Genomic DNA, 27,747 nt, shown 5'->3' with positions numbered 1-27,747 from the left:
GTCCTCCTCAATACAAGTCAGAGAAATGAAAAAGGCCCACCACTCTGCATCACCTGGACATGATTCGTGGCCCCGCCCTCTCCAGCACCTCCTTCATGGTGCTCCTCATCTCAATCTTCTTGTACTTCTCCCACTGGGTGGTGACATCTAGGTCCTTCAGGCAGGTGTCCTGGTCCGGATAGGGTTCATACTGCTCATGCCAGGCGGAATGGGATGATGGGAGAGAAGGAGACGAGATGAATTATCTGTCAGTTATTGACTTCAGAATGTATCAGGCATTAAATGGTGGAGATACAGCTCATAGCTATTCAGTGTTATGGATGGTCAATATGAATGTCTACACTAGCCTAATTCTGTTTGTGCTATATATTTCTTTGCCTGCAGTGGTGAGTGGTATTTTGTCAGTTCATCCAGATTACTATAAAAGTGGATATTTTTGCACACTTCATTTTTCTCACTCTGTAGAATTAAGACATTGATTAGTGAAGCATACAGTAAGCAGAAATATTTGCATACTTTTATTTTTTATTTCTACTTTATTATTTCTTTTATTTCTACTTTTGCAGCATGTCATCATCATTTTTTTTTTTTTTTTAACGTGACAAAAAATGTTGATGGGATTCCTTTTTTTTTTTTGTTACCACTGTTTGAGAACCTAATTGTGACATCCAGCATGGATGACTTACCCTCATCTCAATCTCAGTGAAGACCCTCTCGTCAGCATACTTGAGGAAGAAAGACTTGCTGATTTTAATTGCCTCAGCCCCTTGGCTCACCTGTGTGGGCAGATGGTGATGGTAACAAAACAACAGATAAAACAGTGCCGATACTTTCCAGATGTGATGTGGTGTTGATCTTAACTCTTTTTGGCAATGAAAAACTTATCACAAACTATTTTGTAGAAGAATTATAAGTAGTTACTATGTCACTTTACTGGTTCCTCTATTCAAATTTACTATTGAAGTCGTACCTGTGTGATTTTGAATTAACATACCTGTATGAGGAATACCATAGAGCCATTATTCACATAATGTACGAGCTGAAATTTTCGCGGTGGTTTTATTTTCGCAAATTTCGCGAATCGCCTTCGAACTGCGAAAATAACAACACGCGAAAATAACAACGCGCGATTAACTAAGTTCAGTTAGACCCTCGTAACCACGAAATAAACAACACGCGAAAATGTCCTCCAAGTAGCAATTCGCGAAAATATCTGTACGCGGAGATTTCAGCTCGTACAGTATTATCCCTGGGGTGACAAGGCCTCGTATCTCATTTGGTGCATTTTAGGTATTCAGAAAACTCCTACCTCAAATTTTGAATATCAACAATACTGATTTGAGTTTTAAAACATTGCAATTATGGCTGCTGTCCAAAACAATGTTTCTACATTATTTGACTTCAATACTGATGTTACTGAGCAAAAAAAAAAAAAAAAATTTGCAAAATGTAAAAGTTTTTTATATCCCCTCAAAATTCATGACTGTGAAATGTGAGGTCTTGTCACCCCAGGGATGATATGCATGTTGAAAGGCTTTTTGCAAATTCACATGTGGAAACAGATGTGGCAGTTTTGCCAAATCAACACATAGCAAGTCACATAAAGCCGTACTTTGCATGACACACAAGTTGATTCACTGAGTTGCAACAACCCTAGAGCATCTAACCGGATGGAGTTGCCACGTGATAGATTCTCATTGTAGAGTCCCAAAGTGATAATGTCACAGTCTTTTGTTATAGCTTGGGTTGGCACCAGGTGTGTGCATAAACACTCGGGCCAGGTGAGGTTGTTTAAAACTAGTTTCCATGGCGATGAATGGCTACAACATCATGCTTTGGTGCGCTATTATTATCTCTACGTCATTATCATTGATAGACCTAGCAGTAGTAGATTAAGAGAACATGGAAGTACAATTTAGTATTATTGCCAGTACTGTCGTTATCATTGTTCTTATGATTGTTATTATCATTACAGTCATTTATTCATGAAAATTGATGAATAGTACTCACCAAACTCACACTGGCACTCTTACAGTGTTTGTATCCAGGCATAACTGTGATTATATCCTACAGGTATAAGAAAAAAAAAATAGAAATGAATCAAGTATATGATTTGTCATTGTAGTTTTAATAAAATAACATGGCTTATCACTCATGTTTTCATGTTCATAAAAGGTTGTAGTGGTTTCTTTTTATAACATCAGATTGAGAGGCAAACAATTGAAATTACAATGAAAGGAAGGTTCTTTTATTATCAAACTTTTGATATCTTTGGAGAAAACTATGTGGTAGGGCAGAAAATAACTTGTGAGAGTTACATGAGTACTTCCTTGCATATACATTGTACATGCATTGTACAAATACCTTCCTTCTAACTTTGGTTGTTAGTGCCTGGAAATGCACATCTTTCTACCAATGACTCATTCACTGCATAAGATGAATCAACAATGTACAATTACTGATAGGTTTTTGATTTACATACGTAGTAGTTATTTTCGCTGATTCCAGCTAGCATTTCCAAGAGCTGGGGTCAGAATAATTTTGATTTCAAATGTAACATATACAAGTGTACTTGACTAGGACCAACTATTGAGTATGTAAATCTTGCATATTGTATAAAATATCATACTTTGTACAAATGTAAATATGATGCTTGTTGCATCATTTGATTCACATTCACCTTGCTTTTTCAAGAAGAATAAATCAAACACATTATTTGGCAATCTCTGATCATAATGTCATATGTGTGCTGAAATTGTGTGCAAAAATGTTTACAAATTGATTTTTCAAAGATTATTTCACAGTTATCATCTCTTGGACAACATTACTTTGCTACGTGCAATCAGTCAGAGAATTGTCATTTTTGTCGATAATGGGTATTGTACCCATATGTGATGTGCATTGAAACTCAACCAATGCATCACTTGGTATATTCCTGATGCATATCTTATGTTGATATCTTGATGGATATATTGTCTGTTGAAATCTACATTCTGAAACTATCCCCCCATAATAATGATAACATCAACATTACCCCCCTCCCTCCCCCCCCCCCCCCAACAAAAAAAAAAATCCAGTTGGCTTGTGTCCAATTAAGGTCAGAGTCGGTTGAATTTAGATCAGATGTCAAACTTTGCAATGGCCAAGTCATAGGAGAAAGAGCAGCAGCTGAAAGACTTACAAATATATCGCCTGCCTCCAGCTCTCCTACCCTGACACAGTGAGGGGTGAGAGGGCTGCTCCCTTTCTTCACACACTGCCTCAGACTTTTACTCCGCAACGTGGAACCCTAGGGACAGACAGAGATACAAAATAAAACGATACAGATAAGCATAGGTGCCAACTATTAGTAAAATTTAGTAAGTATTAATCATTTCAGCATATGAATACTGTTTTGGCCTTTTAAAAATCTTTGTTATTAGTAATCAAAGTAGTTTTGTTCATTTTTTTTTTATTAGATATACTGTGCGCTTCTCATATCAGTAATTTTCATGAGAATGACTAGTAGATTTTTATTGTGCATAGGTATGTTGGCAGTCATTAGTAAGACAGAACATTTAAAAATAAAAACACCAACAAAGAAATCCAATGTAACCATAAAAATTTGTAAAGACCATGATTATAATTATGCAATTAACACTAAATTTGAGAGTGTAGAATACTCCTGGTAGGAGACACCAAAAGAAAAAAAAAAATTAGCAAAACAAACAAAGAAACAAAAAAGCATCACAGCAGGTGCAATTATGAACCTTCATTACATTTTCAGCTTCTAGCAAATATGGCAACTTGGCATGAATACAAAGAAAAAAAAATGATAGTGATAAAAAGGAATGGGTAATTCTAAAAGATGTTATTTAGCAATCCTGTTTGTAATGATACCAGGATTGATATTGGTGTGGGTAATGATGAAATTTTACCAATTCTGATAGCCCATTTTATGTCATAATGATACCTTGAAATGGAATGATAATGGCTCATAAGGAAATTAATCTAATGATTCAACTTTTCATCTTAATTACACAATTCCTTGTCATACACAAAATATTCCTAATAAATTGGTGGTTCATTACACCTTTTTTCAAGTCACTCATATACTGCCCCATTATCAATCTATTGTTATTAATGATCATATTGACAAGATTATTTTTTAATGAGCCTATGCCCCTTATTTGCTCTTGTTTTTGCAATTGAACAGCTTCACTCTGTACACTGCAAAGTGAGAAAATAGGTATTTACTGTCTTCATAAAACACAGTGCTTTACTACACAATACATACTACAAACTTTGTTCTTTTCAGGAGACTCTGCCGTGATGTTAAGAGATTTTTATTTCCTTTGTAGTGAGTGGTTTAAACACTGAAACTGAGATATACAGAAAAATATGTCACAGAAATGCATATTTCTGAAATGAGCTGCATTTTTAATTCTTGCTAGGTTATACAGCTGTAGTTCCCATCTATTGAACCCATCCCCCTCCCCCCCCCCCCTACAGTATGCAACGATGAGTTGTGATGCTCTACCATAGTCCTTGTGTTTTTGTTATCCATTGTATAAGCTTTTAAACATTTCATTCATGTTTCAGTTCAGATTTCCGTGATCAATCCCATTCCCACAAACTTTTCCTTTTGGTTTAAGTAATGATAATTAATTGATTATAAAAGGAATGACGGAAACACTTGGCAACTAGTCCTGATTAACCTGATTGTGTCTAAAGGCAAAACTGTCAATGAAATTTGCAGTGACATTTGGAAATATTGGTATTGTGAGGGTTGATAGGTTGTAGAGGAAGAGGCCGGTCTTTGAATCCAAGAAACATACCGCTGAGTGGGAGCCGCCTTTCCGTCGCGATATGGTGTCTTCTGACATGCCGGAAATCGGTTGACGATCCCTCAGGCTTCGGCCGCTGCGGGCGCTGTGCGGTCCGGGTGTCGTCAGGAACGTCACTGACAGAGACGATGTCCATAGAGAGAGAGAATTAAAAAAAAATAAAATAAATAAAAGATTAAAAAAAAAAACATCGGTGGATTGATACCTTCAGAATTCACCCACAGGATTGATATTATATGTTACATTCGGGTCAAGAGAAGCATTAAGGGTACAAAAGTAACTACTTTTATAGCAGGGTTCATTTCGTCAATCTTTTCTTAACAAAGCCCACAGACTTGGCTACTAAACCACAGCGCTCTTATTCGTGATGATGGCGCTTTGATTTATTCTGTTCATTTTATCATAGGTCAGATGTTGTTGGTTGCTTTATATTATCATTGTTCTGGTTATCGGGATTCTACTACTCCAGTCGTATGTCCACTAATCGTTTCTTTCATTCATTCATTCATTCATTCATTCATTCATTCATTCATTCATTCATTCATTCATTCATTCATTCATTCATACTTATTCATTCATTGAATATATTCATACATTCATCCATGGATTAATTTATTCGTTTACTAGTATTTATTCATGGCTGTATTCATGTATTCATTCATTCATGCATTCATTCATTCATTCGTTCATTCATCCATTCGTTCATTCATGCATTCATTCGTTCGTTCATTCATTCATGCATTCATTCGTTCATTCATTCATGGCTGTATTTATTCAGCATTCATTAATTCATTCATTCATCCATTCGTTCATCCATTCGTTTATCCATTCGTTCATTCATTCATTGGATGTAACCTACCTCTGGAATGCGCTGGGAGTTTCTCTGCCATCTTCTCGTTCATCTGCTCCATCTCGCGGGCACTCTCGGCCTTCTTGAACTCCTTGCTGAACTTGCCCGACTTGTCGATCATGCACACCCCGGCCGTCAACTTTTTCAGTACGTCACAAGTTCCCTGTTGGCACGGAGGCATAGTGAGACATAATTCATGAGATCTCTAACTTTTGTATTAAAGCTAGCCTCGCGTTTTAGCGGAGTAAAACTCTTGCTGGGTAGGTGAAGATTGCAAACAATAATCTTAATATTTTTCTAAAGCCTTTGTTTTTGTTTACTGAAATAATAGTTAAACTGTGGTATGATATTTATTTCCATAGCAGAGAATTACATGTATCAAGAATAATCAAAGTACAACAGGCAGTCGAAGAGATCGAAGTTGGGGGAAGGGAAGGAGAAGTGGGAGGAGGAAGGAGGAGTAGAAGGGACGATGATTGAGGTAGCTGTAATTCTATCTATCCATCTATCTGTCTACCTATCTGTCTATCTATCCGTCTGATTGTCTCTTCTCCCCCCCCCCCCTCTCTCTCTCTCTCTCAATCTATCTTTAAGAGTCTGAAGCGTACGTCTTTCTTCTTAGCTGTAATTTCATGTTGGAATGTCAATTATGAAGGTCGCCACTATATTATGATTATATCTTCGTAAAGTTCAGAAAGCTCAAACATGAGGAAGAAATAGATGAACAGAAGAACAGATGGTGATAGTGACGACGTGAATTATGAGCGTTAAGTTGGAGGACACAATGAGACGTGGGGATCATCGACAGTAATGTCGCTACGGATGAAGATTGCAACACAAGAATGTTGCCGAAAATTATGTCTTAAACATTGATACAAAATAAGCGGAAGGTGTTGGCGTTGGTGACAAACGAAATGAAGGATTCTTACCGACTTAATGACATAGATCCAGTCATTCTTGATACTGTCTGGTACAATCACCTGTCCAGCCCTGTGATGAGGGAGAAAAGAAGTTATAATATGGTAGCCAGTTGGTAAATTTTGAGTGTGAACTGAAAGTACGAAAAGCTATGATTTTCTTAACTCCATCGAAATTTCTCTTGCATCTTATTATGCATGCTATCATGAGTTGCATGTACAGTAGATTCCCGTTAAAAAGAAGTCCTCGGGACGGGCAGTTTTCTTTCGTTAGATCGAAATTTCGTTATAACTTAACAAATACTTTGTAAACAACAACAACAACAAAACGAAACATGGAGCCAATAATGTTGCGACCTGAATTTTTATTTTGTTGTAACCGGAATTTCGTTGTAACCGTGTTCGTTATAACTGGACTGCATTGTACTACATGTATGGACTCATACCACTACAAGCGGCAGACAGTACGCCGAATATCTATGGATAGCTTTATGAGGATAGTATGACACAACTTAGGGTTCGATTGAATAGAATAAACCCATTGTTTGACATCGCTTCTGACTATATTAGTAGTGGATCTTGGCTTTGAGATAGCTACCAAAAGGTGCTTCTTTACCTGTAATTCTGCACACCCCAGTTGGCCGGGAAATCGGGAAGTTTGTCGTGTCCTGCCCATGCTCTGAACACCGGTAAAGTTCTGGGGAAAAAAAAAACACCCCAAAAAAGGAGAAAATTTATAGCAGCAATATCAAAGGGGGTGATGAAATGTTGAAGAAATGAGAACGGATTTGGGAAGAATACAGAGATTTTATGGAGGAGAAAATATTGCAAGATGCAAACTGGTTTCGATTCAATTTCAAGTTGACGACAAGTACAAGTGTATAACATGAACGCAGACGGTGATTTCGATGAGTATCATGCACGAATACAATATTAAGCACAAGTCATTGTGCTGTTAAAGAGTAGATAGGAATCTAGAAAAATTATACCTTAATTGTTTGTCTTACTGACATGGCATGAAATACTGAAAAAAAAAACACCAACAACAAAACATGGCAATCACATTTTCCAATTGCAAGTTTTGATGTCATGTATTGTTAAAAAGACGATTCCGCTTTACTCACTTGAGGTATTCGAGACAGTCTTCCGGTTTGACGTTCAACTTGGTGTCGAAAATATCAGGGTAGTCCTGTGGGAGTGGGGAAAAAAAGAAAGATATCCTCTTATTTGCTCAAAAAGGAAGACTTTTTTTACGGATTGTGACAAAGGTATTAGTCGACGACTCTCTCACAGCGACTCGACAAAAGGTAGGTTTCTCATGAGGTTTTATTAAATAGAATGTTTAGAATTTCTAATCAGTCTGCCGATTACCGGTCTTCCGATGTAGCGGGGAATCGTATCTTCGTCACTTATTCACATTTCACTGGGGATCATTAGGCATAAATTTGTCTTCATTAAAGGTCCACTGCAGTAAGTTACAAAATGCGACGGATAACAGTTCTAACGTGCTTTGCCATTTCACACGCCTCATGGATATTCATGATTTTTGCCGAAATTTCATTATCTCCTGTAGTTTGGAAGCACTTGTATATTTTCTTCTGAATCGGAAATCTAGTCTTCATACCTTTCAGGCCTGTTAACTTTATGATAAAGAATATTGTTGCCGGAACCCATGCATTAGGTCATAGTAGGTAATAAACGTTACAAGTTATGCTGTTGCTGATTTACACTGATCCTCAGACGTAAAATTTGGACACAGTAAATTCACTGTTGCGAGAAGGAGATGCTCTATAACAAAGTAAACTTCTTTCTTTCATTCATTCTTTCTTTCTTTCTTTCTTTCTTTCTTTCTTTCTTTCTTTCTCACTCCATGCATTTTTACTCCCTGAACACCTTCATTCATTTGTGATTTAATCTTGTGCTCATTTACAGTTCCCAACAAAATCGATCAAAAAGAATAGAGTATAGGAAAGTAAGTCTGTAGCGGTATACGAGCAGATTAAATCTCTGGTAGTCTAAGCTAGCAAAAAAAAAAAGAACTCATACCTGACTATGAATGCAAAACAGTTCTATGTTCTCCTTGGACATCACTGTACAGCTTCTGTTGGTGTTGTTGATGAGGTCGATCTCCTGTTCAAATGCAAACACATCGTCAAAAAACATCATGTTTGAAAATCGGGTTGTGTGTCGGATTGTGTTTTCACGTTAGAATTAAATGGTCTTGCTCTATACTATGTACAAAATAGATCTGTAAAAACATGCGTCAAGTAATCTGATATGATACTTGACTTGGGGATTACTCGCATTAGAGAACCAATAATGATGTCGCATAAATAATCGCACACTGCAGGAAACGGAACCCTTTGAACAAGCGAACTACGTCATCCGTGCACGTCACCGGCACAAAGAGCATTGTATAGCTCCCCCTACGATTTTTTCTGCACCAACGTCACTACTCTCTCAGTTAGGTAGATTTCAGAGTTAAAACAACATACGAATCAAGTACAATGTAGCTGCTGTATTTTCGTTTTGTTGAGGCAAACTTGCCACGGGGGAATCGCAAACTACGAACAACACATTAAAAGTGGACTGTACCCAAATTGATATGTAAGTCCTTCTCGCATTATCGTCCGGAAATATGTAGGCGTTCAAACGAATAATTGTACAAAATGACGGTAACATTGACGGAAATCTTTGCGCTCTCCGATCCGAAACACGCGTAGGAATACTAATTAATGCATTACATACAATCTTTGAATATAGGCATCCTCATTTCATAGAATGGTGACGAACGAACAGCAAGTATACATGGAAATGACGTTCGGCTTACACCAAATTTGTCTCCCTTTTTTAGGATGTACGTCTGTCCTCCTTTCGTCTTCGTTGCTGTGTAAAGGGGAAAAAATAAGATAACAAGTAAAAAATATGAAAAGCAACAATTCCACAATCTTCTAACAACGCATGTGTATGTTTTGATTTAATGTGTCTTTTTTGTGACAAAATTTTTACTCGGTGATATGAGTCAAAAAGTGATTTTCATGTATCAGATATTTATCTTTCCATCCATTTTGGTATTCATTTGTCCGACTATCCATTCTGTGCATGGAGTAAAAATTCTGATGCTGTACAAAATACGCTTACAGAAGACATCATAGAATATCAAATTAACTCATCATTGCACTGGTATATACAAATTAAATACCTATTCCGACTGACGGATACCGACTGCAACTTTCTTCAAACTGTGGCGTGAAATTCAGAAGACCACCACAATTTACGTCGGATAGAATAGAATCCGGATAAGCCTTTATCAAATTCGAGCACAGCTAGATTTTAAAATGAAGATTAATTCATTTCTCAGTGCACGTTCCGTCAGCAGCAACAAACCACCCAACCAAGGAATTATTTTTGTTATATAATTGTCAAATCGTCGGTGTTTTGCATTTTCACTGAATACGTTAATGCACTGACTGAAGTCTGTCGATCATACAGAAGAACATGTTTGATTTCCAACTTTGGTATCGTTTTCTTCAATAATTAAGGCAGGAAATTCTATCCGTCGTTATATTGATCCATAGATACATGTATAATGGTTTTATGATAACCACACCATAATTTCAGAGAAGCATGAGTACTTATAGGTTTGTGCACACATTAATAATCTCCCCCGATATTTCCGGGCATGAAACGACATAGTAAAGGCAACAAACACAACAACAACTCAACAACCAGTCCTACCTTTTCCAGAGAGAATGAAGTACATGCCTTCCGCCCTCTCTTGGTCCCTGATGATCACGCGATTCCGACTAAATCTAGAAAGTGAATGGGTTGGAAAAATATGTGGGAAGACATTTATTAACTTACTATCTTCATTCAAAACTTTTTCGCTTCTCGCCACATTTCATCCCACGATATGACAGAATGAAATACAGCTCTAACTCACTTATAAAGACAAATAAGGCCTACCTAAGGATTTTAGCAGGAAAAGAGAGATAAACGCATGAATCGAATCGAATCAATATTATTTTGGATTTGTGTCTACGTGTTTCAATTTACAAACTGTATTCCATTGCTCTTTGGCGGAAACATTTGGACTCAAATTAAAGAAGAATTACATGTAGCTTTAATACGAATGCTGTAATGATCACTTCCTTGGCACTTTACTTCTTTTTGTGCATCTGTTCGTGTCGGTGATAGCCTACATGAGACGACGCTCTGAGAAAGTTTTGATAGTTTCAACCAAAGAGATTATCTCTTTGGTTTCATCCTATAACAGACGATTTTGCCTCAGGAAATGCCAGTAAATCAAAACAAAAGGAATCAATATTATGTGACATTCTATTCATTTCGACATGTTTGTTTTACATTAGACATTATCATATCATGGCCTGAACTGTATAGACTATTATAACATTATTGAGTAATATATACCCCTTGAGAATGCCGTTTTTCTGCCAAGCAGCCCAACTTGACTTCTTCTTTTTTCTGTCTGAGTCTCAGCGGGCATTCACGGAATGTGTGATTTCATACTTCGAGTGTTCCTACTGACAAGTTCGTGTTTCTTTGAACCTGGCCTAGTTCCTGTGCTATAAAGTTTCATTGTTTTAGCACAGATATGTATTATCATCCATTTGCTTCCACACCGGGCTGCCTATCTATCCCGCGGAAAACGCTGACATATCGGCTTCTCTTGGGGAAAAGTGGTTGTAATACAAAGTAGTGTTTTGCAAATGTTGTGCCAACAGTCTGGAATGAGTCTTACTATGATGGTCGTGTACTCGGATAAAAACAAACAAACAAACAAATGTGCTTTTCACCTTCAAGCCCCTAGGAGGTATCTGCTGACTATTTGACAGAGACAATGTCTGATTCTTTCATTCTTGACAAAACAGAAGGCGTGAGGTAACTAATGTCAGCGTAATCAGTCTCAATAATAGAGAAAAAATCTATTCATTGCCAAATTACATTACCAGTCGAGATCAGAAAAGAAAAGAAAAATATTTTGAATTGTTCTGTTCAGTGCTAGCAGTCATTTCTCATTCAAGCACGCCGTCATAATCAGATTTACGGCATACAGAACGCAATTCCTATCGATATCCTTAATTCAAAATATCTCCACTGCGTATGAATTAAGTTAGTGTACTATGCTCAAACTGCCATTGATAAAGTTTTCTCGTTTAGGCCTAGCGGACGGGAGATGAGTTGTTGGAATTCGGCTTGATAGCTTGTGTGGGAGAGGACTGTTGAAATCATGCAATCATACTCGTTTAGAGCAATAAAACAAGAAGAACATTTCTAATTATAAAAAAAAAAAAAATGGGCAAGTCGAGATGTTAAGGACAGGAAGACATGTAGACGATCGAGTCGTTGGAATTCGGCTTATTTGAGAAGGTATATAAAAAGAAGACACGCCAGGAAACTTGGCAACTCGACAAATCGTCTGGTCTTGGCGTATTGATTTTTAGAGCACTTGTAGACCACAGGGATCAAACTTACACGTCATACCACGCACACCGGCACATCCTTTTCTGAATTTCTGGCGGGTACTTGGCAAACTCTTCGATGCTCTGCATACTCCGAACCACCTAGAAAAGTAAAAAAAAAAAATAATAATAATAATAAACCATAACAAACCTTTTGAACAGATGCTCAAGTCATGTAATCATGGAGTCGAATGAGCTTCGACAACGTCTACCCTACAACTGGTTACAACTGGTTATTTTCACGATGTACCATTACAATCTATTACCTTTATTAATTCAGTGTTGACATAGAAATTTACAGAGACTGTATTTATCATTATAGGCATCTATTCAGGTTTCCTCAAACTCGAAACTGTGTAGATAATAATGATAGATATAGCGCTGTTTTATGTAAAGATAGCATTATTATGAATCCTCCGCGACAGAAAAGTCAAATTTCATTTAGATAAGTTCTTGTGTGAATGATCGGTATATAGGCTACTTATTGAATGATTATGCACAAGATACGTCTCGGACATGTGGCTATTTAATAGAGGTCAACATAAATGACTAGTCATGCTTGTAGAGATGTTTGAATTGAATTCGCGCAACTTTCTAGCACACTGTAGAGGAACTGGGTGTACCATGTATCAACTGCTGGAAAATTGCCGTTTTGCGGAGGCAACGATCAGCGGAGTTAAGGCATCGCAGGCCTGTCTGATTTCGAGCATTTTCATTTTTTTTTTCTTCTGACGTGGTAAACTGATTCTGTCAAAGCAACGTCCTATTTCTGTGTTTATCGACAGTTTCTGTTCATATCGTTACCAGGGCCTGTTGTCTTTTCCGCCGTACCGATATTATCTGACCAAAGCCATTATAACTGACATACAAATATCCTTTATCATTGTGGATCGTAAGATTTCGTTGCAAGATTAATGTCGCCGTGTTAGGACAGCCAGTGAGAAAAGAGGCGAGGAGAAATAAGAAGAGAGAGGGGGAATGTGCACTTCATTGGATCATAAGTACATTATTATATGAGTATTGTAATATGCTTTCAACATAACTGAAGCAGAAGATCGTATCTCACATTTTGGATTTGTTCCGGCGTTCGCTCCTCCTCGTCCATTCTCAGGATTTCTTTGATCTTGTTCGGCAATCCCTCCTACAAGAGAACAAAGATGTGATGGCAATTGTACAAGATGAATAGACTTTGAGGTGGTGAAAAAAAAGGGGGATTTCAGCGACCCGGAATGATATAAATGAATTTCATTATGCCAAGGTTAAAAAAAATGATAATAAATGAACGAAATAAAAGAAAATACTATCGAGTTGTGAGGGAGAATCAAGCTGATAATCTTATCACGATTTATCTGCACCTATTGACAGTGATTGATCGAATGAATGCAAATGACAAAACATCGAAATTTTTGTTCTACACTGTATTTTCAAGGACTTCAGTGTGCGATAGGGATCAATGGTGTGACCAGATGTTTTAAAGGGGATGGCTAGTAACTGATCAGTGGGAATCAGTGGGAATGCTGGGGGATGATTGTTCCAATTCTCGTGGGATTCATTTAAGAGTACATTATACATCTATTGTGTGAAAATTATTTGCTTCAGAATGGTCTCATATTCAAGTAATGTGCAGTTTAATGGTACCAGGCTAGCATGCCTGTACAGTGACGGGGCATTAAACTGCACATTACTTGGATATGAGACCGTTCTGAAGCAAATAATTTTCACACAGCAATAGATACATAATAATACACTCTTAAATGAATCCCACGAGAATTGGAACAATCATCCCCCAGTTTTACCACTGATTCCCACTGATCAGTTACTAGCCATCCCCTTTAAAGGATAAGAGGGGAGTTTGTATTTAACCCTCTACCTTCCCTCTTTTCCCACATAGATCTCATTGATTAGTATCTTGCATCCAAAAATATTGACGTTGCAAGAAAATGTGATAAATTACAACGAAAGAGTCAAAAATATATATTTTTTAATGAAGTTAAAGGAGAAGCTATCAGAACATGATGTGAAACAAGCAGAATGCGCTACTGAAACTTGTGGGATATCTGGACATCTATTCAGACGTTATAAATTATAACATAACGTCTTAATGCAAGAACATAAAAGAAAAATAGCAAGAGAATGACAAAAAACAAGGAAAAGTAGAATTTACGCGGTGCGTAATATATGTCCCCGCCGGAAGTAGCATTTTGTAGCAAAATGTACAATACAGGTCACAAATCAAGGTCAAAGGTCAAAGAAATCAAAGGTCAAAATTCTGTGTAGCAGTTTTGAAGCCCTCACCTGCTGCCATCACATAAAGCAAACGGAATCGAAATCGGGTTAGAAATGGCGAAGGAGTAGCATTTTGTAGCCATTGTACAATATAGGTAAAAAATCAAGGTCAAAGGTCAAAGAAGTCAAAGGTCAAAATTCTGTGTAGAAGTTTTGAAGCCCTCACCTAGTGCCATCACATAAAGCAAACGGAATCGAAATCGGGTTAGAAATGGCAAAGGAGTAGCATTTTGTAGCAAAATGTACAATACAGGTCAAAAATCAAGGTCAAAGGTCAAAGGTCAAAATTCTATGAAGAAGTTTTGAAGCCCTTACGTATCGCCATCACATAAAGCAAACAGAATCAAAATCGGGTTAGAAATGGTGAAGGAGTAGCATTTTGTAGCCAATGTACAATATAGGTCAAAAATCAAGGTCAAAGGTCAAAAGAGTCAAAGGTCAAAATTCTGTGTAGACAGAGTTTTGAAGCCCTCACCTAGTGCCATCACATAAAGCGAGCGGAATCGAAATCGGGTTAGAAATGGCGAAGGAGTAGCATTTTGTAGCAAAATGTACAATACAGGTCAAAAAAATCAAGGTCAAAGGTCAAAGAAGTCAAAGGTCAAAATTCTGTGTAGAAGTTTTGAAGCCCTCAACTAGTGCCATCACATAAAGCAAACGGAATCGAAATCGGGTTAGAAATGGCGAAGGAGTAGCATTTTGTAGCAAAATGTACAATATAGGTCAAAGGTCAAGGTCAAAGGTCACAACTGAAATTCTGTGTAGAAGTTTCAAAGCTCCCACATAGTGCTATCATATAAAGCAAACAGAATCAAAATTGGCTCATAAATGACAGAGAAGTAGCAAATTGAAGATTTTGATCACACACGGACGCACACACGGACACACGGACGCACGGACACACGGACGGACACACGGACGGACACACACACGGACACACACACGTACGGAGCCCGTTTCATAGTCCCCTGCTCGAACTCGTTCGGCGGGGACAAAAATGTAATTTTTAATGATGGAGTACACACTTTCCTCAATTCTATACTAACATGATATATCAAAATTAATGTCACATGTAATTTCCTCTGTCTTCTAAAGATGGAGAGTCAACTGTTCTTTCATTACACTGAAAATGAAAATGAGTGGAGTCCTCTTACAGGTGTCTTAGTATTTGTCTTTTACATTATTCCAGTACCGTAGCATCACAAACTGTGAAGCCTTGTTATCTTGCGATGAATATGACGGCACGTGGCTCTCACAACAACTTGAAAATTCATAACTGTTGAACAGTTTCCTCCACCTATCCCCTGATGTGTTCAAACATTTCCGCATTGAATACATACTTACATGTGTGCAACATCTACGATAATGAAATATCATTATAATGCTATATGTTATAGGCATACGAAAATAAGCTACCCGCTGGAACACGAAATTTTTGTCACACTTTACTCCCAGAATGAGATTGGATGGTTGAATGCTGGCCCAACTCAATGAAAACCAATCCCAAAATCATTTCTTTTTTGACTGACCAAAGAAACATTGTGGGTCTCGACTTGGATGTTTAGCCTCTTCAAAGATGTTGAGTTGTTGTCAGTCAACTATCTTGTAAATTTCAAATTCCCCGCATTTTTGTAGTTCAAATAAAATCTATACATATATATATATCTCCATGAGTCATGTTGTTGAACAAAAGTTCGAGCTCATCTTTCTGTCCAGTCCTTATATACACGTACCTCTCTTTTGGAAAATCGCTGAAAATCCGCCGCGTCAAACGTCATATCCGGATAGGCCGAGCTGATGATGCCCTTTGGGTAGTTCCCATCATTCCCTGTGCGCTTGGCTTCCTCTTCCGCCGAGGTCAAGATCTCCTCCACAACCTCCAGAAGACTCCCCTTTAAAGCCCGCTCGGACGCCTCCCTGCCGTAGACAAGATATAAGAAGAACAATCACTTCAGTTATTCTGAAAAACCATCATCATACTTCCACTAATCCGTGCTAATTATGTTTTCCATAATATTTCATTTCGATTGGGAAATTCAAATTACACATAGGGGTACGAAAAGGAGAAAAACGACAAAAAAAAAATCAAATGTGAGCGTGTAAAAAGGGTAAATACTCTTCATACTTTTGATACCATCCTTCACTCTTTTCGGTTTTCCCCCATAAATGCATTCAATTTGGAGGGGGAAAAAAGTGTTCTGTCGAAGAATATTTTGTGTGATTAATAATAAGCCGACGCCTGTCGATTTGAGAAAATTCGAGGAAATGTGATGTGTTCTAAAATTAATTTAGAATTTTCTTGTGCTTTCGTAAAAAGAAATTACTCAAGATTTATTGCTGTTACAAAGTCAGACGCGGTTGTGCAAAAGGCATTGTTTTGTCATAATTGTTTCCCTGTCCGTCGTATTCAACTTTCAGCATAAAATCATCATAAGCAAACACCTTTGAGTTATGACTTTCTATTTTGTTGAAAGGCTGTCACTTTCTGCCCCATGTTCAAGTTGACATCGATGACTTAATCCTGAATCATAGATAAGAGTATTACTCGAGCCCTTTGTCTAGTTAGCACCATTATAGCTTCTCAGTGATCGAAAAAGCAGGAAACATTAAATTGTGAGGGCAAGACAAAAAAAAAATCACTTCTATTCTTATGATGCTTCTTTCCATGCAGCACATTAATGTTTATACCTTATAATCTACCCTGATCCTATCTAGTCCTGATTTTTCTCATTTTTATCTCTGTATCTCCATGAGCTTAATACCCATTTGTTGTTGTTGTCGTTTCTTTTCAATTGCTTAGAAGATAGGAATCAAGTTGTAGAAAGTCAATCTTTCTTTTTCTTGTTCGACCTGCGACTGCTAGTCGTCCACATAACATCTGCTAACCTCATGTATATGATGCACACCATACATAGCCACTTCACGGCATTGGCCTTCCTCTTGAATCTCTGGTAAGGCTGCGGGAAAAAAAAAAACAACCAAACAAACAAACAAATGAGTTACACACATCTAAGTGATGATATTGTAAGATGCAATTGTTAGTATCTCTTGTATTCGTATCACATTATTCGTGTGTTTATGTGTGCGTGGGGGTGTACCACCTTAAAGTTTGATTTCAAAATTGTAGGTCCTCGCATGTGACCAAGCGTCCTCAGTTTCTTGCAAGTGTTAAAGGGATCGTATAGTTTTGGTTGAGACTTAACTTCAGGTTTCTAACATTTTTTGGTGAGATAATGAGAAATCTCTTCTGAAATATGAAAGAGCATGTAATTCCAAGATGGATTCATTGTTTATTTTAGGCCTTTGAATGGCTGAGATATCCAAAACAGAGCATTCCTAATAAAAGGCGGGACCCACCTTTTATTAGGATCGCTTTGTTTTACTTTGTTTTTGGATGTCTCAGCCATTCCAAAATCGATTTTCATGTAATTAACTTTGAATTCCTCTTAGAATGGTATGCTCTGTATCATTTCTTGAGTGGTTCTTGGTATCTCGCATAAAGTTTAAGATATAGACTACAGGCATAGCGATACTGGGTATAACGATGGACATACCTCTATACAGTCTGTTTTGTGCAAAGCTAACTACGTGTAGGCGTACAAAAGGAGGCTGATAACAACATTAATTGATCATGAAGTCGTGACGCCGTGAATTTCAGAGATTACAACAACAACAAGAAATCACTAATAAGTTTTTCTCATCAACTATGTACGTTTCCACTCGGGACTAATGGAGCAAAGTTCAAAATGTCGCTTTGTTGTCTGTATCGTTAAAAAGAAACTCGTATCGGAACTTCTCTAAGATGTCTTCAAGATTACGGGAGACGCTTTTCCATGTTGCATCCCAATATCTGGTTCGGGTCACATTACAGTCAGATTTTCTATGTAAAGAGGACAGTTAATCATCCTTACGCTTGTCAGATATTGCACATTTATGTCGTTGTCATGTAGAGTAACGACGTTCTTCAGATGGAGTTTGTTCGCAAGTACGACGTTTAATTGAATTCTACCATGTGAGCACGAAACATAAAACAAGTAACCGGGCAACGGTTTAAGATTTTACAGCCCTGCATATTGGTTGGGTTTATGTTCGTTGTTTATGGCAACAACAGCAATAAATTCTACCGTTTACTGGTTTCCATGACAATCTTTATGGAGTTCGTACTCCCATGGTCATCTTCTGTTGATATATTACGTAATCAGCATTGCGGTTTACAGCGTTAAATGTAATGTGTTCAAATTAATCCGTATGGGAAGTAACTTATTGCGTGCAAACGCGCTGAAATCGCTACCCAAAGATTTTAATGATTAAACATTTCCAAACTCTGTGGTAATAGAAAGCTAATCATTACGTAATGTTGTTTTAAGCTAAGATATAAAGGAAATATTGTTGAAATCGTAAGTTCACAAATTTGTAACATTCACTGGATGTACGAAAATATTATTCAGTATGAGAATTAAACATAGTAAAACATGAATAATAACTAAGTAAAGAAAGGCAATTTTAATAGTTTTGAGTGAATTTATGACGACAAATGATTGGTCCTTGGTAGTATACGCAGCGCAGCTATGTCAAGAGAAGAGGGAGACGAGTGATACAGTTCTGATATCAAATAAAATACTATCGCAGCATATTTTTTTTTCTTGGTCTCACTCAGAAATCGACGATATAAACTTAAAGCACGATATCCATTGTAAAAACACAATACACACTGACAGTTCCTGACTGATGTACTGTCACACATTACTTGATAACCAAGATAGTTATGGTAATCATAATGGTATCAATGGCGGAATTATAAATGATGATGATGATGATTACAATGAAGATGACAGTATTGTCAGTAGGTCTGTCGGTGATAATATACTATCGTATTTATAAGTATACTATCTTCAGTGTCAGCACTCCTCCAATACTGACACTCGGGTAGAAGAGGGACATCTTGTCCAATAATGATGGCAATGACGGAAATAATAATGATGATGATGACGATGATAATGATGACATTAATAGTAGTAGTAGTAGTAGTAATAATAATAATAATGATAATAATAATAATAATGATAATAATAATAATAATAATAATAATAATAATAATAATAATAATGAGTATTATTATCATTATTGTTATTATTATCATTATCATCATTATTATTATTATCATCATCGTCAACATCATCATTATCATTATTACAAAAAAAAAAACAGTCATGAAGCGCTCAATACGGGCGTTTCTAAACGCATTGATACAGAACTGAATATAATTACAAACATTTCAATGTGTATGTAACAAAGGGAAAAAGATTACGACTGATTGAATAAGTGACTTTTTTTTTGCATTGATCTAGAATTGTCTACACTCGACACCCCTTGAGCATTTTGAACAAGAAAAGCCCCCGTGGGGAGTTTGTGATAAAGAAATGGAGCATGAACACACAAGGGAGGCAGGGGAAGACTCAAACTTAGAACATTCAAAGAGGAAATCCACCCCAAAAAGTGAATAAACTCTATATAAGAAAGAAAAAAAAAATCCCTACAGAACATTCCAAAAATGACCAAAAAATCGGATAAGAAACAAGGAAAATATTACATTTTGAAATTTTATATTTTCGGTAAACGTTTCTTGACTAGTCCTTATGAGTTGTTATGAGCGAGTTGATGATAATCATGTCCTCACATTTTTGAAGTGTGCTGTATATAGAATTCGGAATTTTTTTTATTCTTCGCTGATACAGGTAAAAGCGTATTCCGATATCAAAAAAACATCAGAGTTAACATTTGTTTCTTTTTATTTCGAACGGTTTTAAGGCAAATTTTATATCTGTACAGCTGAAATATGAGATTTTTGTCATTTCTGTATATGAAATTATTAAGAAATTGTGAGATTGTGACATCATCAACTTGCTGCTTTGAATATTCATAATGACTAGTCAATAATTTTTTTCCGAAAATTTGTTTGATATTTCAGAATGTCATAATTTCCTTATTTCTTGTCCGATTTTGATCATTTTTGCACTGTTCCGCAGGGATTTTTTTTTTTCTCTTTCTTATGAATTTGATAAAAGTTTGGAGTGGCTTTCTTTTTCAATAACCATGAGTCCAAACTGGATGACTTACCGTTGGGCCATCCTCTTTGACTTCATCCTGAATCGCCATGACGGCTCGCCGGCGGTTGACGACCTTTCCCGCCGAACCAGCCCCGACTGAACGTCTGGGAGTGGTAGGACCCAGGTCCGAATCTACCGACGTCACCCGCCTTGAAAAGGAAACACGAAACATAATGACGACATAAATAACTTGCGATCTGATCCATCTGGAGAAAGACAAGACGAATGTGCTCTTATGAACGCCGCACACTGGGCGTTAAACGGTGCAAAAATGTTGCGAAATTGTCTTGGGATGGGATGCACTAATACAGAACATGGCGAGAGGTTGCTTGTTTGTTACCCAGAGTCAGAGTTTAGAAGAATAGAACGATTAAGGTGAGCTGTGGGGAATATCCCACCGTGGCGAGTACGCGGCGTTTCTATGGCGAGCGGTGATACTAACTGTTGACAGCAGAGGTCATGCGTCGACGTCAGCCTTGCCTCCAAGCAAAAAAATCTTGATATCTCCGAAACAACAAATATCGGGGAATACCACCACACCCTATATCAGGACCCTACCAGGACTGGAACAGGCAAGAAATGGCTGACGCGTTGCCATTCATATTGCCAAGTATTTCAGTCACATCTTCATACGATAATCATGCAGTACAGAGTGATCTGAAAGAAGAGGATGCGTGGCTGGATCGTTTTTCCAATTATGGAGACGAGATTGACAGGGAAACGATAAAATTACGTGACCCTTGAGAGCAGACTACCCTTGACGTTTTGACTTAATGACGAATAATTCACATGTGGTTGCAGTCTGCTCGTCGTGAACTCACAATTCTCAATGGCGCGCGTCGCCCCAGGATAAAAATCGTCGAGATGGGCGTAACAAAAAGGCGAAACAAAAGAAGGGTGCAAACCATTCTTTTGACCCCCCCCCCCCTTCCTCTTTAACGCCGATTTCTTTTGAATGTGCATCAGCAGTATGGAATGGACATAATGACGAGTTCGTGATAACTGACCCGTGTAAGAACACCAAGGTCAAACGCATTGCGCGTTGATTGACGCATTCAAACTACCACCATTCATCCCACAGGTGATATGGCGGCGCATGTCAGGTTGTTTACAGAGCATCTTAAAACAAATCCGTTTGAAGTAAAACTTAACTTCATTTTCCTACTTATCTTGTGAAATGGACAAAACTCAAACTATCTACCGGTAATGAGAATGCAGAAATTTCATGCAAATTAGGGCCTACGGATAGATAAGAAAGCTTTCTATGATTCTGTTATTGAATTTCTGTTTCTGCCTTTGAAAGAAAACAAACAATCAACTAGTCACGCCCGGGTAAATCGTCTTTTATTATTCGTCGGCGACGGGGTCTTTGGCATTCTCGCTGTGGGTTTTCATTTGAAGCATACGTACATGTCTGTGGCGCTGAGTGTGCACCAGAAATCATTGACGCAGCGTTTCACATTGAACTGGGTCAACAGGCTCTTGTGCGGTTTGAAAACGTTGTCTGTTTTCGCCGAACTTCGTGGCCTTGACGATGACTCTCCGCGTAGTAATGCAGTCCACTTCGACACATCACACAAGTTACGAAATCATTCCAGTGCTATGTCCTGTAAATTGTGTACATTTTCCTTCACATTGATTGAATCATGAAGGCGACGATATGACTTCTGCTGAAAAACATTCGATTTCTGTGTTTCGGTGTCTTTCATATTGTTTTGATGATTGAAGTGAATTGATAATCTGAATTGAGTTGAACCTGAGAATGTATGCTATTGACTTTGAAGGAAATTAAAGGGGATTTGAACCTAAACAACCATGTGAAATGAGTAAATGCATCAATATTAGTAGAAGTTATCATGGGTGAAAGTTTATTGAAAATTGGATAATCCGCTGAAAAGTTACAAATCTTTGAAGTTCGTCACCGCCATCGCTGGATGAGAAAACTATTATTTCATGACGTCACGTATAGAAAAGAATTTCAAGAAAGTGTTAAGAGAATTCCACAAAATTGTATTTTTTTTTCTTAATGAAACGGACACAGTCCCGCGACTGACATGGTGTTATTCCCCCTATACTTTCTGAAAGGGATAAGTGATATTTTATTATGCTAGAAAAGTAAAAACATGTTAAATTTTCTTTGCACTTTCTCTATATCGTTCTCCCTACGTGACAAGCTTGGAACAGGTGGATGAAAGATTTTGATTTTTCCTCCTGTGACAGTTTTACCACAGTTTAACTTCAGTACATCCTATAGGTGGTTAGTGTGTGCATGGAAAAAAAAACCCACACCAAATGACAAAAAGCAAACAAACAAACAAACAAGTCATTAGTGTTGTTTTGTTTAATCAATGGGATTGTGTTTGGAGCAAAAGGAAATCGGATCTTCTATTACGAGTAGATTTTGCTGCTTTAGAAGATCATTTGTGCCTAACATCGATAAAAATCCCTAAATAGAATAATAATCATTGAGGAAGAGAGAGAAAAATAAGATGTTTGTCAGACTTATTTTCTCAAGCCTAGTATCACCCTTAAAAGTGACACTTTTCCTTTCGCACGGAAGATACTGCACAAGCTGTAGGCCTAGAGTCTTTTGTGAAATCCCAGACAAAGTTCCTTATCAGATTTGCAGGACATAACGACTGGACACCTGTGAGATGACCACATCATGTCTTTGTTTAATTTACTTGCATAATTAATGTTATTGTAATCAACATCATATTTTTACGCGAAAACACGTCAGAGCTAAACTTCTGTATAATTCTCTTATTTGTCCTTTTTTTGTGAAACATTTACCATTCTTTCTTGTTTTTGTTTACTTTTCTACTCAAAGTTTTCTACAATACAGAGAGAATTTCCCCTGTGTATTTCATATACACCGTGGTATACCAGAAGAGACAGCCTAGCGTACTCTTAATTGGTCCACAACGTCGGCATCGCTTAAAATTGTATGTTATAAGGTATTCTATATTACCGTTTACTTATCAAGTTAAGGATACTTCGCCATGGAATTGCAAGTGGCTATATTCTATTATCGCGATTCCCAAAGTCAAGCATTGAGATTGTAATAAGTGTGAATATTAATAACAATGTCTCCATTAATCATAATACACCGTAATATGGAATCAGTCACGCTTACAATTCTGTGCCCGTAAACATCTCAAAGATAGAAATAAAATACATCCAACGTTTGAAAATAAGGTTCAAACCACAGTATTCCAGAGAGAATTGGTGGTCATCGGAGTGGTCAACCATTTTGTCTCGCCTCACCTCATCTTTGGCTTTAGGTCCGCTGGAGAGCTCACTTCAGTACGGTCCATAACTCCGCGTTCCTGCTCCCTTCCCATCGGAGTTATCCGGAGTCAAAGCAAGAAGAAAAGGAACACCATAGACTCTTCCAAATAATCCCTGAAGAGGCTTTGATATCTACTCCTTCTGAACAACCGTCATAAACGTGACTTTGTGGTCGAGTTGAGTAAATAAAAGCCTCGGTGTTGATCTGAAACACCGGCGGAAATCACGCGAACAACGGGCTTGACCGCTAGCCACTGATCGCGGGTGCCGGCTTTCTTTTTAATGGGTTCCAGTGTTTGTCGAACTGTGAGGCTAGAGAGGCGAGTTGCTACAATGCTATACAATGAGGACTATGGGTAGCCGGGCATGGGTTGCTAACTGGACAATGTTTAGAAGAACTTCACCAGCGATATCGATTAGGATTTGCCATCCAGTGAGGACAGTCAGAGAAAAAAAAGCGGTCGAACGCGAAGGAAGACACCACACAAAATGTTAACACCTAGGTCCATCTCACTCCATTTAAGATCATGTGATTTGATTAGTAAGAGATGATACGCGTCTCCATGGCGACGCCTCAAGCAGAAAGTCACCCCTCCCCCTCCCCCATCCCAGCAGATGGATATGTTTGTATGTGTGTGTGTTAAAGAAGGAGTGTGATGTTGTTGGAATTGCATTATTACTGTGAAGGTCTGCTTTATAGCCTCTGGCCCTCCCTAATGTTTATACACATCCTTCTGTGATCTATGTCCTGCAGTGTGCACCATCCCCAACAACTAAGGGATGTCATGTGGAGGGCATTAAGAACAAGAAATCATTTGACATTGAGCTATCAGACCTCGAAGGCTCTTGAAAACGTTCCTTGAACCAGACGTTTTTAGTGTTTTAGTGCTACTTATACAGACATTATCGTGAGGGTCACGGTCCAAGCTCATGAGCAGTTACGTTGCAAATGAAGTTGGCAAACCATACAATAATACCAAAACTGGGCGCTCTAGCAAATACTGAATAATTTCGAACACATGAGTAGTCCTTAAAATTCGGCCTTCTTGTAGCCCTTATTTCGAATCGTGTTGAAATCATAGTATGAGATCCAGATGTCCTTTATAATGTCACTCAATGTCGTTGAGATCACACGTGTAATATATATATATCCAAAAATAAAATAATAATTGTTATCCATGAGCTGTGACACGGAAAACTTATTTCGTCATGAAACTGTTGATCTTGGGAAATGTATAATAATGTATAATGTGCAAGAAAAACTTTGACCAAAGTGGCATTGCTATTTCATAGGCCCTTTATTGCCGAATGCTGAGAACCAACTTTAAGTTGGTTTACTAACATAGCATGAACATACAGATTGACCCATATTCTCACTATCTATATGATCATGAACAATGCTAGCTGTGCTTTTTTTTTTCTCTCTATCACGCCTTCTGACCCAGAGTCGGCACGCACACTTCGACTTGTCGCCGAGACGTGCCGATGAGAGAATGTTCTCCAGTTCTCCCGGGGGAGAGCGGATCGATAAGGGCCTGGTGTGTAAGGTCTGACAACAGCGTCGCTTTGTCGTATGCAGATGAGCCATTGTCCCGGGTTCAGACGAGGGGAACGGGTCCCAGCCCTCTCCTTAATAGAACCTATCACTTTGGAAAGTTATCGACTTGGAACTGTCTTTGGGTCCCGTCTCGACGGACCTCTACGTGACACAGCCGCTCTTGAAGTTTGCAAACAAAAGAACAGATGACAAAGGTTCGCTAATTCGGAGTCTTTGTCTGGGATCAAGAGTTGGAAAGGAAGTGTCAAAAGTTCAATCGCCGTTTTCTTCAACCTCCATGCCGTAATGATTATACTGTTACAATGAATGGAAGCGATGAAATCGATACCAAGTATGGTTTCTTATACGAAATAAGATAACTGCAAAAATGATGCGCTAATGAGTATAGAAAATGTATAATTGAGTAGAGTACGCTGATAAGTTTGCACGGTACTGCCACTTATTGTGGACTGACTTTTAAAAACACACCCACGAGTGCAATATCAATGAGTTTGATTAAAGAGTTTGACAGGAATAGGTAAAAGTTTGATGTTTGGCCAATCATCTTTGGAAGAAAAATATTGCTCTGAACTGAAGAGGGCGCACATCAGCGTGAAGACATGAAAACTATTCGGTGTGTTGTGGAGGGTTTCTAATCAAACGCATCCATTATCAGCTGAATCAGAAATCTCTATAGGCATCGTTCAAACAGTTGTTACTACACAGTGCAGAAATCTACTTTTCTGTGAACTTTCTAATCTCTCAGAATGATCACATTTTTTTTTATTTACATCCTCTCTTTCATACAGACTCTCTCTCTGTCCTCTATCTATCTATTTATCTATCTCTTTATTGATTATCTGTCCCTCTATCAATTTTTCTCTCATTCTGTGTCTCTCCCCCCCCCCTCTCTCTCTCTCTCTAGCAAACAAGAACTGTGAAAGAGCTCTCTGATTTTCTTTCCTTTTATACCGAAAGTTTTCTATACCAAAATTTATGGGTTCATCGGGGAAAGGAGATTTGACATACCGCCCTCTTTGGTCGCGATTTTTATTCAATTATCAGGGACGTGTCGCTCCTGTACCACGCGCTGCCTTACCTGTCTTTGGGCGTTTGGAGATGTTTCCGTGTGTTTGTTGGTTGGTTGGTTGGTTGCTGCTTTATTGTTTTTGTTTTGTTTTATTTTTTTTATTTCTTTTTTTGGGGGGGGGTGTCTTGGTATTTTGTTCCAAATTTTTACTCGTTACTAGTAAGGTTGTTGTTGTACAAAGAAATTTGGCAAGAATACACAATTTCGCTTACTGTCAGCCATTGACGTCACTGCATCAAACATCCCAGTCTTTAATAGGCTCGTCCTCGTCGTACAAGTTGGTACAGGAATTACTATCTTTTCTCGGTTCAGAATATCTTTCTTTATCCCTTTGTACGCTTTTATCCCTTAGCTATTCTGATCTCCTGGCATATTCGTAGAAGTTTGAAGTGGTACGACTTTCGTTAAAAATGCGTATATCTGACTTTAAGTACTGGTGAATCATATCTTTAAAAGGCGGGTTGTATACTGAATGTGCCCAATGTAAACTCATGAAGGTGAAAATTGTATGCCATTCACCGGACACCCTCCCCTTTCGTTTTATGAGACAAGTGATAATAATCAGAAATATTATGCTGAACGATGTCTTTTCATTATTCTGCAGTTACATCTGATTTGTACGTTCAGCCAGAAAGCCGGACTTCTAATTCAACTCTTCTGTCTCCTTTTCGGCAATCTCCCTTACCATATTGGGAAGACTTAAGACAGGCTACCGATGTGACTGACGTCTGAAAAAAAAAATCAATTCAAAATCAAAGTTGCAGAGCTAGGAAAAGATAAAAGAATCCAAATTATCTGTTTCTCTCCCTACCTGCCCAGGAAGTGCCGTTTATCGCTTTCCCTCCCTCCCTCGCCGATGGAGTTCAACGTCAGTGAGCGAGAGAGGAGATTCCGTCTCTGAAGCAGGAGGGCTCTGTCCCTTTCCCTGTCCCTGGGCGACCCGTACTTGATCGTCTTCTCGACAAACTCCCTCGGCAGACGGGCGATGGTGGATGACCTCCTCGGTGAGGAGCCGCCGAGGTCGGCGACGTCGTCCGACATAGTTGTGTGGAACTACATGTAGATCGTTGTGGTAGAATGTTGACATACAATATAAAAAAGAAACCCCGCACTTATTAGAAAGTTTGCATTAGCGTCCATTGTTTTACAAAAAAAAAAAGAAAAAAGAACGCATGATTAGAGCACTCCGTTTGTCGGGATCGTAATAATGTTCAATTCTGCTACTTTCTACATATTTATGGCACAGAGAGCGAATTCCATTGGTCCTACAGTGTCAAAGAAAGCTGTGTATTCCCGTGTGACCATGTAAGGTTACTGGTTAAAAATTTGTGGTAACACGAGCCCTAACACTCAGGTTTAA

At 38.1% G+C, this 27,747-nt stretch overlaps 1 protein-coding gene across 1 annotated transcript; it reads right to left on the bottom strand.

The window, feature by feature from the left end:
* Nucleotides 1-8: 8 nt before the first annotated feature.
* Nucleotides 9-27,428, bottom strand: LOC140235435 (cyclic nucleotide-binding domain-containing protein 2-like). Its single transcript, XM_072315462.1, has 18 exons — nt 27,199-27,428; nt 20,480-20,618; nt 17,249-17,319; nt 16,096-16,279; nt 13,143-13,217; nt 12,090-12,178; nt 10,332-10,405; nt 9,424-9,479; nt 8,640-8,723; nt 7,718-7,782; nt 7,210-7,290; nt 6,606-6,666; nt 5,686-5,839; nt 4,818-4,942; nt 3,182-3,289; nt 2,011-2,067; nt 687-776; nt 9-190 (listed from the first exon to the last, which is right to left on the bottom strand). The coding sequence occupies exons 1-18, from the start codon at nt 27,426-27,428 to the stop codon at nt 50-52; spliced, it is 1,884 nt and encodes a 627-aa protein (XP_072171563.1). The 3' UTR covers nt 9-49.
* Nucleotides 27,429-27,747: the final 319 nt, after the last annotated feature.

The sequence above is a fragment of the Diadema setosum genome, chromosome 11 (assembly GCF_964275005.1).
Source record: "Diadema setosum chromosome 11, eeDiaSeto1, whole genome shotgun sequence".
Taxonomy (NCBI): Eukaryota; Metazoa; Echinodermata; class Echinoidea; order Diadematoida; family Diadematidae; genus Diadema; species Diadema setosum.
Note: the sequence above shows the minus strand (reverse complement) of the source record. Positions and strands in the feature narration are given on the sequence as shown.

Excerpts from the sequence above, each read along its gene's own strand:
- LOC140235435 (XM_072315462.1), bottom strand. The coding sequence starts at position 27,428 with ATGTCGGACGACGTCGCCGACCTCGGCGGCTCCTCACCGAGGAGGTCA. Across the intron at positions 10,406-12,089 it reads CGGTGTGCGTGGTATGACGT|ATTTAGTCGGAATCGCGTGA; the intron begins GTAAGTTTGATC and ends TTCACTTTCTAG. Across the intron at positions 2,068-3,181 it reads TGGAGGCAGGCGATATATTT|GATATAATCACAGTTATGCC; the intron begins GTAAGTCTTTCA and ends TTATACCTGTAG.